Source organism: Drosophila arizonae, chromosome 5 (assembly GCF_054131065.1).
Source record: "Drosophila arizonae isolate 15081-1271.41 chromosome 5, UAZ_ARI_1.0, whole genome shotgun sequence".
NCBI classification, from domain to species: Eukaryota; Metazoa; Arthropoda; class Insecta; order Diptera; family Drosophilidae; genus Drosophila; species Drosophila arizonae.
The window spans coordinates 26,335,591-26,350,239 of record NC_142925.1 but is presented as its reverse complement, the minus strand read 5'-3'; the positions used below and the strand labels follow the sequence as shown (position 1 = coordinate 26,350,239).

At 38.4% G+C, this 14,649-nt stretch overlaps 1 protein-coding gene and 1 long non-coding RNA gene across 4 annotated transcripts; one reads left to right on the top strand and one right to left on the bottom strand.

Annotated features, from left to right (window-relative positions):
• The first annotated feature begins 2,725 nt into the window (after positions 1-2,725).
• On the top strand, positions 2,726-5,290 carry LOC149268881 (uncharacterized). Of its 3 annotated transcripts, XR_016270299.1 has the most exons (5): positions 2,726-3,169; positions 3,266-3,423; positions 3,499-3,614; positions 3,676-3,880; positions 4,594-5,290. It is a non-coding gene; the product is annotated as an uncharacterized LOC149268881 (long non-coding RNA). The 3 variants fall into 3 exon arrangements; XR_016270298.1 differs by lacking the exon at positions 3,676-3,880; XR_016270297.1 differs by lacking the exon at positions 3,676-3,880 and having other exon boundaries at positions 3,483-3,614.
• Positions 5,291-9,696: 4,406 nt separating this feature from the next.
• Positions 9,697-13,045, bottom strand: twi (twist family bHLH transcription factor). The gene is made up of 3 exons (XM_018012439.2): positions 12,044-13,045; positions 10,885-11,298; positions 9,697-10,388 (listed from the first exon to the last, which is right to left on the bottom strand). Exons 1-3 carry the CDS (start codon positions 12,967-12,969, stop codon positions 10,136-10,138), a joined length of 1,593 nt encoding a protein of 530 aa, XP_017867928.1. The 5' UTR covers positions 12,970-13,045; the 3' UTR covers positions 9,697-10,135.
• Positions 13,046-14,649: the final 1,604 nt, after the last annotated feature.

Here is a 14,649-nt window from a genome sequence, read left to right as displayed (position 1 = left end):
ATTTTATAAAATATTTATTTATACTTTTTGTAATTTTATTAAGGGATTTTTAATACTTTTTAAACATATACTAACATTTTTTATATCTATTCAAAATATATATTATTTCCCTTATTTTTATGTGCTGTCTTTACTTATTGTTCATCTCTCGTGTTGTTTCCGTTGTAGCTTCTTTGAGGAGCAGGTGGAATTGAAACGTATGTAATATGCTGCCTATTTTAATATTTTTATTTTAATTTTAATTATTCGTCATATGCTCGTGATTTTTTAGTTGTATCTTATTAAATAAATGCAAACGTGGAATTGAAACAAACTATTCAGTTGAAAGAGATTTAACAGCAGAAGCACATTTTGAACATATTCGCACATGACTAATCAAACTCAGTCTAACCAGTCTCAAGTATAGTAGAGTATTCATTATGAGCTTTTTATTGCAGTAAACTATAGTAAAAGAGACGATCAAATCTGGAACTCCAATAGAGATAAAAATACACAAAATGGTCTGCTCAATTTTCTCATAATAAATTGCTTCAGTTTTTTGTAAAAAAAATTATAGTTGTAGCATTTTATAGGATCACATGGAATTGAAACGTAACTTTCATATTTTCATTTTTACTGATAATAGCCATTATTAATCCTAGTTGGATATTAGCTAGACCGAATTCAGAGTTTACTAAGGGTGCCTCAGGATCGAGCATTTTTCAGTTTTAGAATTCTCGCAGACCGGTTGCCGTTAACATTTCAACGGGGGGCGTACAAGACACATCGACAATGTCGCTATAAAAACAGAACCGAATATAACAAGCGAAAGAGTGTGAGAGAGAGAGAGAGAAAGAGAGAGCGACGAGAGCCTAAGAAAATACTATAAGAAATTCTGCACGCAACATGCGAAGGGTAGAGTGAGGGCGGGACAGAGCAAGACAATTGCATTTAATTCGAAACACGTGTTTTGCTCTGCTCTCTTTATCATATATACATATTTATATGTATATGCATGTATGTTTTATATGCGTTGGCTTGTAGTCGTGAAGAGGGAAAGAAAGAGGCGGAGAGGGAGGGAGAGGAGGCAGTCGAGCCCTCTCTTCCTCTGGTCATGCGTGCAAACAAGTGCATCACAGTTCAGTAAAGCTTTGAATTCAAATACGCGCAAGCTTATAAAAGAAAACATATATATGAAAGATTTTTATATTTGTATGTATGTATATGCATGTGCATGCATATATACAGATTAACATGACTTGGCTAAATTGTCTCAAGAGCAGAGCTCAAATGAACCAAATGCATTTGTGGGAGATTCGGAACGGGGTTAATTGACATTGCGAAACTATTTGAAGTTTTCAGATGAGAGGTATTTATAGTTAGTGTTAGTAATATCCAAATCTGCATATGTATGTTGAAAAAATTACTTCTGATTTTTATTTACCGAGAATTTCACATTTATTAAAAACAGACGTCTATTCAGTGTTATTTCAACAGTGCTGTGAAGTCAATTACGAATCGATTAGCTCGTTCGAGTGTGCCTAAGCATTTTCGCAAACGAGTTGAGTTTATTGATCTACGATTATGTATGGATACAATAAATCAATTGAAACAACAGTTACTTTAGGTGTACTTTAGTACCTTAGAATGTGTGCCTGGAAGAAAAGCAAGTAGCTAAAATTATTTGTCTTTCATTTTTATAATTGATGGCGCTTTCTTCCCATTCTTAATGGGGGCTTAAAAGCAAATAGTGGAAGCCTAATGGAGACACACATATGTCAACTCATCTAAGCTGAAAGACAAAATGCATTTTATAATGACAACGAGTTTTAAATGCTCTTTGTAAGAAGCACTAGCACATGCCTTGAAACCTGCGCAGAGCTACTACTTCAATGATGATCCTAGCAAACAGTTCAATATAACCTACATAAATACTTAATTTAGAGATTTTAGTACTGTATTTCGATATATGTTTCTGGGACTAATTATAGAATCTTTGAAATACAATTGATCTGCGCTACAGTTAATATAAAGATTAGGTATATTAATGTAAATTTTTGTTGCGATAAGCGCATGACTGGTAATTGTGCCTACTTATTGGCTATGTAAATCTAACAACCCTTTGATAAACTGGCGGAACGATTGACAGTTTGCAGTGTAAGATTAAGCAAAATAATATTACTCGTGGCTTTATGAGTTGATTTTTCAGAGAGTGTCAATATACCAGTAACAGGTGCAATATTAATACAATATTATGCTAAAATTACTATTCCAAATGGATATAAAGATAATGTTAAGTAGTAAAATATTTCCTACTTAATTAATTTTCTACTTAATTAATTATTGCTCTGACACATAAAAATGTATAAAAATTAGTTTATGAAATTTAAAAATTATTTTTAATGCACTCAGTGCTTGCAAGCTTATAGAGTTACATGAACTCTAAGCTATTAAGATTTATGATTGGCTTTTAAGAATATCTTTGAATTTGAAGAGGTTTTCTCGCCTCGCAATCGCATCCCATCGTACATATACCTGCTTCAGCATCTGTCATCAACAACTTTCAATGGCAACTCAGGCATGGGCACTAAGAATTTTTATAGCTATGCCAATCAACAGTACCCCGACCATGCAGATGCTATAACGCCATATAGATATATGAACTCGTATACAACAAATATAACAAGCCAGCAATGAAATGCCCGACATTCAACGGACTTTTTCACACATTGCCGGGACATAAAAGTGTCCGTCCGTGCAAAAAATAAATGCATATATATATAGATATGCACATAACTTAATATAGGACTGTATGTGTACAATACAAATATATATACACGTCCCTTCAGAGACGAGCTGCACCCTTGAAGCTGGCCCCTTTGCCCGACTGGAGTGAAATATCTGTTCTGTTGTTGTTTTTGTTGCTGCTGCATTTTGTCAAGTGGATTCTGGGTCTGAGATCATTAACATAACATCGTTAGTGCGCTTATAATGAAGTACTAAACAGCTCGAAAGAACCGAACCTGAATGCATGGTAGACGTTTGAACACTCTTCACAAGAGAGATATACTCTTCATACTGAGATACAGAAGAACATCCTATATGGATTTCGAGTTGCGAGGCAAGGAGCCCGAAAAGCCGTGATACCTATCACGAGTAGCATGATTGAAAATAGATGATTCAATACATGGTTGGTGTTATATGATTATACAACTGATTTATTCCGACGCCTTGATCAATGAATTTCCTCTCGCCCTTTATGACTAACCTATAACACCCTCTCCAGAAGGCAATGGAGAGCCGAACTGAATATTGTCAAGTGGCTGTTGGGTGTTGTTTTATGTCTCCGCGCTTGGCACATGATTAGTTTTAGAGACCCATCGACGCCGAAGAGCTCTGTTCCAGGCCAGTGCCACAAAGAAACGCATATATTTGAATCTGTATGTACGTATATATTATATACACATATCTGTAATACGAATTCAATTGTACATATTTGAAAGTCTTGTATTACGACAGCCGGCAGCACGAATTGATAGATGCGGCCGTGAAAAAGCGTGGCGTGGAAAACGCGCATCAGTGTCCATCAGCAGCTACAGCCGAAGCTATACATCAGCATATATGTATGAGTATGGGTAAGTATGTGTGTGTTTGTGTTGGTATGATTGGCCTTTGGGGATGCTCCCGCGCTGTCAGAAATTAATCTTTTTGGGCAGCCGCCAGATGTTGGCTGCTTGCGGTTTGCCTCGCCGGCGCAAAGTGTCAAGCGTTTACATCAAATGTTGCAGCGGACACTGTTCCCAGAACCCCCACCGAACACAAAACCAAGCAGAACATAATGAAGATGGAGAAGAAAAAGAAGCAGAAGTAGAAAGCGAGCAGCCATCGTTTTGGTAGCTCGGTAAACGATCTTTCTTTCTTTTATAATTTCATTTAAAATTTTTTTTTTTTGTTTTTTTTTTTTGGTAGAGTTCAAACAGGCATTTTACTTAGTTACTTCCTGACTACCCCTGTTCGAGTCACTAAAATCTTTTTGTGTAAATAAACAAAAAGTGCGTCGATTGGTCGTCGTTGTTGCTGTTGTAGTTGATGTTGTCTTTTCATTGGCGACCGCCAGCACTGACGCGATGTCGCTGCCAGCGTCGCTGCCTTCGGCCTGTGCTTTTTTATGGACGCTTTTTTGTTTATAGACAGCGACTACGTAGGGGTTTATGTGCTGCGCTCCTTCGGCTGAAAAAATATAAAAGCAAAATATTTATGCGCTCGACGCGAGACCCGCCATCAACTACCAGCAACCAGCTACCCAAACGGACAGACAAATCGACGGACGGACAGACAGACAGACAGGCGGTTCCTTTTCAGTTCAGCACCCGCCTTGCGCCTTTAACTATACCGCTCTCTCTCCCGCTCTCTCCCTCTCTCTTGATGAGATTGCTCGATTTTTGTGCACTATGTCTAGCAGGCCGTAAAATGATTGATATCTAAAAGGGGTATTTGTGTTGCTAGAGGGAGTATGCAGAGTCGGCCTATCTATAGCAGAGTTCTTTAATTAATAAATGCTTTTTGTTATGTTAATATTTTTCATTTATTTAACTTACAAAACTTTTATTTTAGGCATATTTTAAATTGTTCCCGGATGCTTTTACTTATTGGTATGTACTTAATTATTTATTTCGATGAATATAATTGAACTTGCATACTTTTGGGAGATGAGAAAATAGCATTAACAGATGTCAAGATCATTTGGATCATTTGGAATTTTGCAAAATATTTTTTACAAATGCAAATCAAAGATGGTTATAGCAAGAATAAAACTTATTAAAGAAGTTTAGTTTGTAATAGAGTTTATGTTATAATATAAATGTATATGTTAACATAAATATATAGAGCTATGAAGAAAGACTAATGCTAATGCTAATGCTAATGCTTCCTTCAATCATTGAAGTTATTGGGGAACATTGCTACAAATTCTCAGAGGGACAACGGCAATAAAGGCTGAAATTATTTCATTCCGTGGATCGCCGAAGAATCAAATAAAATTGACTATTAAGGAATAACATAAGGAATCATAAGTGTAGATTTAAGATGCTTAAATTGACATTAAAAAAACTGTAAAAGATTGAGCTCAATTAAAAGATTTTCGGCTATCATAAATTATAATAATATATAAGAATATGTAAGAAAAAAAAAAAGAAAATTTTATAAATATGTATAATTATAAATATGTCATGAAGAGAATATGTATAATAGAATATTATACATCAATATTCAATAATCTTCAAAATACACCAATTTGAAGCAATAAATAAAAATGTTGGAACGAAACTTATCAAATCCATTATATACGAACATAGATTATATTATTTATTTTTTAAAATATCTATGAATTCATCCTTCATATATTATGTAACTTAACTAATTTATATGTATTCAAAATTATACAAAACTAAACAGTAATAAAGTAACTGTTATCAACATAATTCGTAGCATTTGGTTAAGGATGTTAGAGGGTACTTTTAGTCGATCAATTGCCACGAACTGCAACTGCTACAACATTCTAATATACATACGTTTTTCTATTATAGTATGTACTTTTATGCCTATACGAATTCAAGATACATATATTTTTATGTAAGCGTACCTCTGTCAGTGTATGTGCGTGTGTGCGTGTGTGTGTATACATTAGTGTGTCTAGTACATTAGCGCAACTTGCTGCTGCTGTTGTTGTTGACGTGCGAAGCCAACTCGGGCGTTTGCCATTAGTCAGCTGGGTCAACTTGATGAACTTTGATCGTTGATTGATCGCCGCATGCACTCGAGCTGCAGTCAGCGGCAGCCAGCACGACCAAAACAACATTAGCAACAACAACGAAAGCGAACTGAAGGCAAATTGCATTTTCTGTTGATTTGATGCTGGTCCAGTTCGACAAATGCCTGAACACCTCGAGACGCGAATATTGATTTTAATTACTCAGTCTGTGCATATTTTGTCGCATTCAACGTTGCGTGAAGCAGATGTTCTGCTAAGCGAAGGTTTTCTAGTGCGAGAGAGAGAGAGAGAGAGAGAGAGAGAGAAACGGAGGGAGACAGAAAGACAGGAGGCTTCCTACTAAAAATCAATCAACAGGCCTCAAATGAATGCGTTCGCCTTCTGGGTCACATACAATGCAGTCTCCTACTGCTCCAGCACTTGCTCCTCTTCCTCCTCCTCCTGCCATGTCTCGCTCGCCTCCATCGCTAGCTTCCGTTCTTCGAGTAGCTGCTGCTCGCATTTCGAAATTCGAAACGCCTCGTATACTTTTTGGACACACCGTGTTGCTCGCAACATGGGGGCAACTGTCTGGCGGCCCGCAGCACTCGGCAATTGTTTTAAATTTTGTTTTAATGGTTTTGCCAATAAATAAAATCATTCATAGAAATTGCCATTAATATTTTACATGGCCGCAACTCAATAAAAATATAAATGTAAAATCTTTATTCGAATCGAGCATCGTTCTTCTTCAAAAGTTATATAGAGCTCGGCACAGTACAATAATAATAATAATTTATGCTAAGTAAATATCAACACAGAAAAAATTTCGTACTCAAATTATAATTGTTAATATATTTGAGTAATACGTAAGAAATATATAAGTAATATATATTTATAAATGTTAAAAAAAAAACAATAAGGCATTGGTTAGCTCCGGAATGCAGTCCAGAAATGAACTTAAAGAGTTTTGAAGAGCCATTGAGAAAATATCCAAAATTATCAAGAGGATATTTCAACAAACTGAAGCTGACTTCAGTGCAGTTAGATATCCATACCCAGGACTAATATCTAAAGACTAAAGTTATAGAAACTGCAGCTAATTAAATCTGGAGTTTGACAGGCAACAGAAGAAAATAGGATAAGGCAAGCAATTCCAATTCACCATATATGTCTGTTGTTCAGTGTGACGCCCTTTTGTCGGGGCTGGTAAGTTGCCTGAATGAATCGAAATGAGAAAAGGAGGATTTTTCGACACATACATGGGCCGTGGCTGAGCGTTGAGGAACCATTAGGCGGCGCCTACTTCAGCTCAGGCAATAGCTAAAAAGGACACAGGCACAACACGCATTCAGCGCCTACTCCCACGCGCGCTGTTTTCATTTCATTTACGAGTCGAGTTGAGCCGCGTCGAGTCGAGCTGCTGTCACATATGTTAGGAAAAAACGGTGTTTGGCAAGCAACATGAGGTCCTTTGGTCAGAGCCTTGCTGTGATTCGCAGCGCATGCCATTGACTGCCATGTGCCACAACGATCGTCCTTAACAGCCATGTGAATTTTTGGCATGCAAAAACAATAGGAAAACTACAATGGACCGAAATCAGCTTGAAAATGGCGGCGCAAGGACATGCATATGTTTATGTAGTAGCGTGCAAGATCCCTCATTTCTAAATTTAGTTACCCAATCTATACGCGCGTTATTTGAGAAGATTCTCAAATGCTCTTTAGGTACCCAAACATCGCAGACATAGTTATTGGGGGCGTTGACAGTTCGGGGTTGGGGCATTCGGTATTCCCATATAAAGGTGGTTTCGTTCGCTCCTTGAAATGATGTATATATATGTACATATATATGTGTATATATCTGAAAATGTTCCTGCGTTTCAGGGAAACTCTAGCTCTCAATTGGATTGAGTGGAACTAAATATGTTTTCTTATACTGGAGAATTAGGGTTTTCGGTTTCCAATGTCAAGGAAAATATGATTTCCTTATAAGCATATAGTATAGTTCGAATGAATATTTTATAAACGTACTGTTAAACCCGCTAATTAGAGGATTTCGTATCGTTATAAATTTTATTATGCTCCTTATCTAAAATTATTATTTTTGTATATATATTGTAAAGTTACATTGATGTGTTTTACCAAAAAATATTATTAAATATTTTAAAGTTATGTTTTTGTTCATCATTTCCTTTATGTTTCATTCATATCTGATGATTTTATACTCGCCAAATATTGTCTATTCTTCTCTCTTCTTATAGTAAATACTTGTTCTTTATTAAGACAGATACTTATACAGATACATTTATATTTCCTTGAAGTTTTTATACCCTAAACCCTTTGTAAAGGGGAAGTGTGTAACAATAGAAGTCTCCAGTCTAGAGCCAATCAGTTTCTCAAACACCTTTTCCATGGTGTCTAACAGACAGATTGGTCTATACGAAGATGGCCCCTCTGGTGGTTTGCCAGCCTTGGGTAGCAATACCAAGTTCTGGGCTTTCCAGGCTGCAGGGAACGTCTATGCGTGTGTGTGTGTGTTTTGTGTAAGCAGAAAGACGCGAGAAATGATTGAAACAGCTATTGATCGAAGGGTTCAGGGGATCACGTAGTCGAGCAGTCTCGACTAGAGCTTTCTTACTTTTTACATGCGGGGTCTGCAACGCCTCCTTCTGCCTGTTACATACTTTTAATAAAACCATTATACCCTGATTTCCCATTTTCAATGGGTTCAGGGTATAACAATGTAAAAATTCTGCAAAATAAAGCGCTAAGAAGATGGACTGGAGCTAGGTGGTTCGTGAGGAATACAGTCGTACAGAGGCATCTAGAACTGATTTTAACGATTGCAGAGCTGATTAGGAGACTCAATTCCAGATACGTGGACAGACAAGCAGCTCATCCAAATCATCTCTGCTAGAGCAAGCCGTTTGTGGATCCTTAATAATTGATATAACAAGGACTTTAAAAGTATATCACAATCTTGTAATACTTAGGTACCCCTGCTTGATGCTCAAACTTAAGTAGAAGAGAGGCCAGAGTAGGCAATATATATTTTTCTCTCTCTTTTTCTCTGGATGTCTCTCTCTCTCTCTCTCTCTCTCCACCACTCACTTTGGCATTCGGCATTCAAAGAGTCGCAAGTACCTCTGTATATATTCAAAGATTTACCCCACTTACGGAACGACTGTGTATGTGTATCTACAACAACCTGTCAACGTGGTTGACTGGATATTTATCCCTCTACATATGGGCAAAGGAATAGGAATAGCATAGCCCACAGTAGTTTGTATATAATTCGAAACATTCATGCCAGCCTGTCATTTAAAAAGCAATTAAGTGTAGCAACTAAAAATGATATTTGGTGCGTCTTTGAAGCTCTCCACGCAGACTAAATCAACTGACTGAGCTAATTATGTGAATTTTAAATAGCCATTTTTGGCGACATAAATACTTTTGTGTACACATTGTAAACAGTTTTATGCGCAGCCCGGGGAAACTCCAAGCAAAATGAAATACAAAAAAACAAAAAAATCCAAATGAAACGAGAGAAAAATAAAAATGAGTATTAAACAAATGAACATAAATCACCGGATGTGGATGGTGTTCCCATTGCCAAGCCCTCGGCTGACGTCGTCTCCGGTTGCCATTTTCTTTCTCGACAGAATTTCGCTTTAAACGCTTCTTTCCCATGAGCAAACGAGGGTGAGAGAGCGAGAGATATAGAGACAGAGAGAGAGAGAGAGAGAGAGAGAGAGAGAGAGAGAGAGCGAAAAAGAGTGGAACAGATCTTCGGCTCTGTATCTTTGAGATACATAAATGTGGCTGCCTCGACTGAATCGTCCGTGGTATGACGTTACGCTCTAAGTATGTCGTCGACGTTGTTATGTATACATTAATATATATGTATGTATGTACGTATGTGAACTTATGTTCATATATTGCACCATAAAGTTGGACCCCCCGAACGGCGACATTTTCGCGCCTAATTTAATGGGGGGAAAATATTCAGCAACAAAAACAACTACAAGAGCAACAACAACGAGGAGGAAACAACAGCCGCAAGAAGTAAGAAAAATGGCGGCGATGGCGATTTGATGTTTTTCGTTTGTTTGAATTATATTTTCTTTTAATTTATACATTTTAAATTAGTTAGCGCTAGACATACAATTAAACCTAAGCAATATTTGGCTTACATACTTTTAAGGATGCTCTTCTATTCATTTCCCCTTTTATTACGGTTTATTATTTAAATAATGTTTAGCTTAGTCATCTATAAGATATGGAAAGAGCTGCAAGTGCTCGCTGGCACTCGCATTGGAATTATTCACGCTGTGTGCATTATGGTTCAGTAACTGGAAGCCCCAATGGCAGTGGGCACTACTTCTCCTGCGCCCACTCCTGCGCCTAGACCTTCTGGTGCTGCGCGTCGCCCTCCATGCGCCAGACCCCAAATAGATAGCTCAGTTTCTCGGGCGGAATAATCGGCGCTCCGTTCGCCTTGCGCAGGCACTTGAGATCAGCCTCGGCCCCATTGGCGGCACTCAGCAGGGTGTTGGCATTCCCATAGCCAGGCGACAACGGCGACGACTGCGCCTCCAGCGCCTTTAGCAGCGAGATGTCGCTCGAGCTGAGCATGCGGCAGAGGAAGTCGATATATCTGCAAGGATGAGAGAAATTTCGATAAGATATAGAAAATCCTTTAAAAACTCAGCGCAGCTCAGAATATTTTTGAAGCATAGAAAATAACGTATTTTGAATTTAATAAAGAATTATATAGATATTTTGTAGTAAAATTATGAAAATTTAAGTAAGAAAACTTTAACTTTCACTGAAAATTCGCAAAACTATTTTTATTTATATTTAATATTCAGATATTCTTGAAATATTTCCACAAAATTTAATTTTAATTTCTGTCAGCTTTCCGGCATTTTCCGTAAAATATTTGTACTTTTTAACAACTAGTTGAATTATTCCTGGCACTTCGTTGAGCTGGGGATATTTATTTGGGTTGCGCTCCTATTCGAAATAGTCTTCGGTTCATTGGAATTTTCGGGATTGCGTAAAGTTTCCAACTCAGGTATGAGCTGCAGAGCTAGCAAGAACTGGGTTAAGCCCAGGCCGGAAATGCCCGGCGTAAACGATTACGGACTTACCTTGTGGCCAGCTTGAGCGTCTGTATTTTGCTCAGCTTGTCGCTCGGCAGAGTGGGTATGATCTGCTGCAGGGCCTTGAAGGCGTCGTTGAGGCTCTGGGTGCGCTGGCGCTCCCGGACATTGGCCATGACTCGCTGGTTGCTGAACTCGTCCGTCTCCTCCGACTTGCTGGGCTTGCGCTTGAGCCGGCGGCGGGGCTTGCGAAACGCTTTTCCGGTCACGTCGCCGGCATCCAGCAGGCTGCTCTCGTCCCCTAGACAGGTGGGCGACATATCCTCGAGCTCATCCTCCTTGGCATAGCCGCCCACTGAGCTGAGCGCGGTGTGGCGAGCATATTCCATATCGTCGCGATCGGAACTCGAGTAGGCGCTGCCATTCAGACTGTTAGCCGGTTCATAGGCGTCGTAATTCGGTCTAAAGGGGATACATATAAAGTAAAGTAAGAATACATAATAAGTAAATAGTAATCCATTATTTGTAGAGATTTAAGTCTTAAACCTGTGTTTCTCCTAAAATACTTTGTACAAAATTAAATACTTTGTACAAATCTTATGGACTCTTCTGAGCCAACTTTAAGTATCGAAATTTTCTTTTCATTTTGTATTTTCACTTTTAGATTTTTATGAGTTTTATTTAATTTATTAAAAGAAACAAATTAGTTGAAATTTTTAGTCGCTCATATTTTGCATTTATTTATTTTGAAAAACAAAACCAGATCTCAAGTTCTTTTTTTTTTTTTTTTTTACACTAGAAACACACATATGTAAATGGTATGTATGAATTGGAAATCTCGTTCAAGGATATTGACTGGATATGATTCAACATTCAAAATATTCCAAGAGGAGGAGTATTGAAATATGCACGTAATACATATGCATATCTTATATAGTACATATCTCGTTATTCGCATAGAATATATGTGAATATAATTTATATTCAATTTTCATTTGTGATTCGAGAAATGTTTTTATTCGAAGTGCATATTCGATCTGGTTTATGTTTCTATATAATAAAGCTTTCCCGTTCTAATATTTCTCAATTTAAATGAATATTTTAAAAGGAAAAAATCTTCCACTATTCGTATACTACTGCTCGTATCAGAGTTAACGGAAATTGGTGGAACGGTGCTGCTCTATTTAGATTTAAAGGCTTTACATACCCTGCTCTGTAGTTGCTCTGGAAGTGAAGTTGTTGTTGTTGTTGTGGGTGTTGATGTTGTTGCTGCTGCTGTTGCTGTTGTTGTTGCTGCTGATTGATTGCTTGGGGATATCCGCCATATTTAAAGATTTGCGGCTTGTGATCTTGCAGCTCCTCGTCGGCGGTAAAATCGAAATGCGACTGTGAATGAGAGTGGGGCGAGACGCAGGAGGTTTGTTGGCTGGGCGCCTGCGTCTGCGTCTGAGCTGCGGCCACCTCGTCCACAGTGGTGGGCAAATAGTCCACATATAATTGTTGTTGCTGTTGTTGTTGTTGTTGCTGCTGCTGCTGCTGCAACAGTTTCTTGTGTTCGGGCTGCATGGACAGGGCGTCCGATTGGCAGTCGTAGTCGCTGCTGCTGCGCGACCGCTTGCCGTGTTCGTTGAGCAAGTAGCCATGAGGGGATGCAGCTGCCACGCCTCCTGCTGTTGCTGTGGCCGACGCCTGTTGCTGCTGGTCAAAGCTGTTTTGGTTGTTGTTCAGCTCCAGGCTGCTTTGAGCGCTCTGATTGCTACTGGTACTGAGCACCTCGTTGCTTGGAATATTATAATCCGTATCCTCCAACTCAGTTATGCCATAGGCCGCATAGTCCGCAGCGTTGGGTGCCAGCGAAGGCAACGGCGCATATTGTTGCTGCTGCTGTTGCTGTGGCTGTTGCTGTGGCTGTTGCTGATGCTGTTGTTGGTGCTGTTGGTGTTGGTTGCTGGGTTGGTGTTGGTGCTGGTGTTGCATGTAGTGCGCTGTGGGCTGGTCCATTAGCTGCATATAGGCGTGCTGCTCCACCTGGATGAGCTTGATGACATTATGTTGCAGCTCCATGATGTTGGGCAGCGTTGGCTTGTAGCTAATGTCCAGCAACACCTTTGGCGACACCGAGCGTGTGCTCATTGTTTGATTGTCGATTTCGAAACTATTTGACTTGACTTTTGCACTCAACAATATCTGTATATATATATATTGAAATCTATATTTATATATATTGAATATATCTTTTGCACTGTTTATCTGTCTTGTTAACTTGGCTGACTCACGCCCCGCTTTCCGTTAACTTAGCTCGTGTGTGCACGCAGCGACAAAGACGAAACACAACTGACGCACGATCCTGCCGGCCATTGCTCAGATCGATGTTTTGCGCTTTGCTCGTTCGCTATTCGCCATTCGCTGCTAGCTCTTCTTGCTGCGCAGCACATTAGTTGTCTCGCTCTAGCACATGGAACGGCCGCTTGACGCGAACTCGAGCCTATGGCGACCGCTTCGCAGGTATGACGTCAGCTCAATTCGCCTCTGTCTGCATTTCGCTCTTGGACTTTCTCGATCGCGGCGGCTGCAATTCCGTTCGTTGGGTTTTGTCAACTGACTGAAGAGAGCAAGCGACCGATAGCAAGAGAGCGAGGGAGACGGAAAGGGAGCGAAGCAGAGTAGGAGTGATGGAGAGCACATTGGATTTTTGAGAACCTGGGTTTATTTGCTTTTGCGAATTTTTCGTATGCAGTAAATGAGAAAAGTAGTAATATTATATTTAAATATATTATTGATTATTTATTACAGTATTATTCAAGGATGATATACATATAAAATAATAAATTTATTTTTACATAAAAGTTACTATTTATAGAAGAAATCATTATTATGAAGATATACAAAATTATTAAAAAAAAAACCCGTTGGCAAAGAGCGAGGATATCTAAAAATTGATAAGCTTTTAGAAAGTGTGTACAATGCAAACAAAAATAGTAGTATCTTTTATATTAAACACCTAATAATAAACATAAACTTGAACCCTTTAAAATATTTATTAAAAGATAATTTTTTAAATGTGTTAAAATACTTTCTTTTTTATATGCTTCACATTTCAAAATATTTAGTAAATTTAAATTATAACTAAGTCATTTATAATCATTACTTTTTTTACTAAAATACGTAACATTAGTCTTCGACCCTACATTAAATATCCAAAAAAGGAAACTCCATAGAAAGTTTTCATTATGCGTAATTAGTAAATTCCCACACACACACACGCTTACATGTATTTATATAGGTACATCTATATAGGATCTCGTCTAGAAAAACAGAAAAGACCTAAAATACGGGCGAAAGTCAAATTTCCGGATATAATTATCCGCCTGCCTGAAAACCGAAAATACCCGATTAATGCGTCGAACTAACTTCCGTTGGAAAATACGAGGGTAAAGGTACGCCGGAATCGCGTCCTTTAAGGACTTACCTAACCCGCGAACGAGGCAGAGAAAAACCACGATAGGGGTTTTTTTTGTCTTCACTTTATGCTCCGTCGTGGGCAATCTTTACCTGATTGGTGAGTGAAACCTATAAAACATGCATTTCGATGAACCATTTTATATTTAAAATATTTTAATTAACTATAAATTCCCTTTACCTTAGTTTTCTCAGCGTTTCTCAGCGTTGCATTGAATGTGGGCTGAAGGTGATGCCAATAAAAATCCATTGGAGCTTGCGCTTGGTTGTTGTCTTTGCTACGATCGCAGCTGCGTGAAAAAGAGCGCAGCACTTGACTATAATACAAATAATAAAGTTTATAGTGGCGCCTGA

Bases quoted from the DNA above. Each gene is read 5' to 3' on its own strand.
- twi (XM_018012439.2), bottom strand. From the start codon at position 12,969: ATGAGCACACGCTCGGTGTCGCCAAAGGTGTTGCTGGACATTAGCTAC. The intron at 11,299-12,043 runs GTATGTAAAGCC...TATCCCCTTTAG, and splicing joins CAGAGCAACTACAGAGCAGG to ACCGAATTACGACGCCTATG. The intron at 10,389-10,884 runs GTAAGTCCGTAA...TCATCCTTGCAG, and splicing joins ACGCTCAAGCTGGCCACAAG to ATATATCGACTTCCTCTGCC.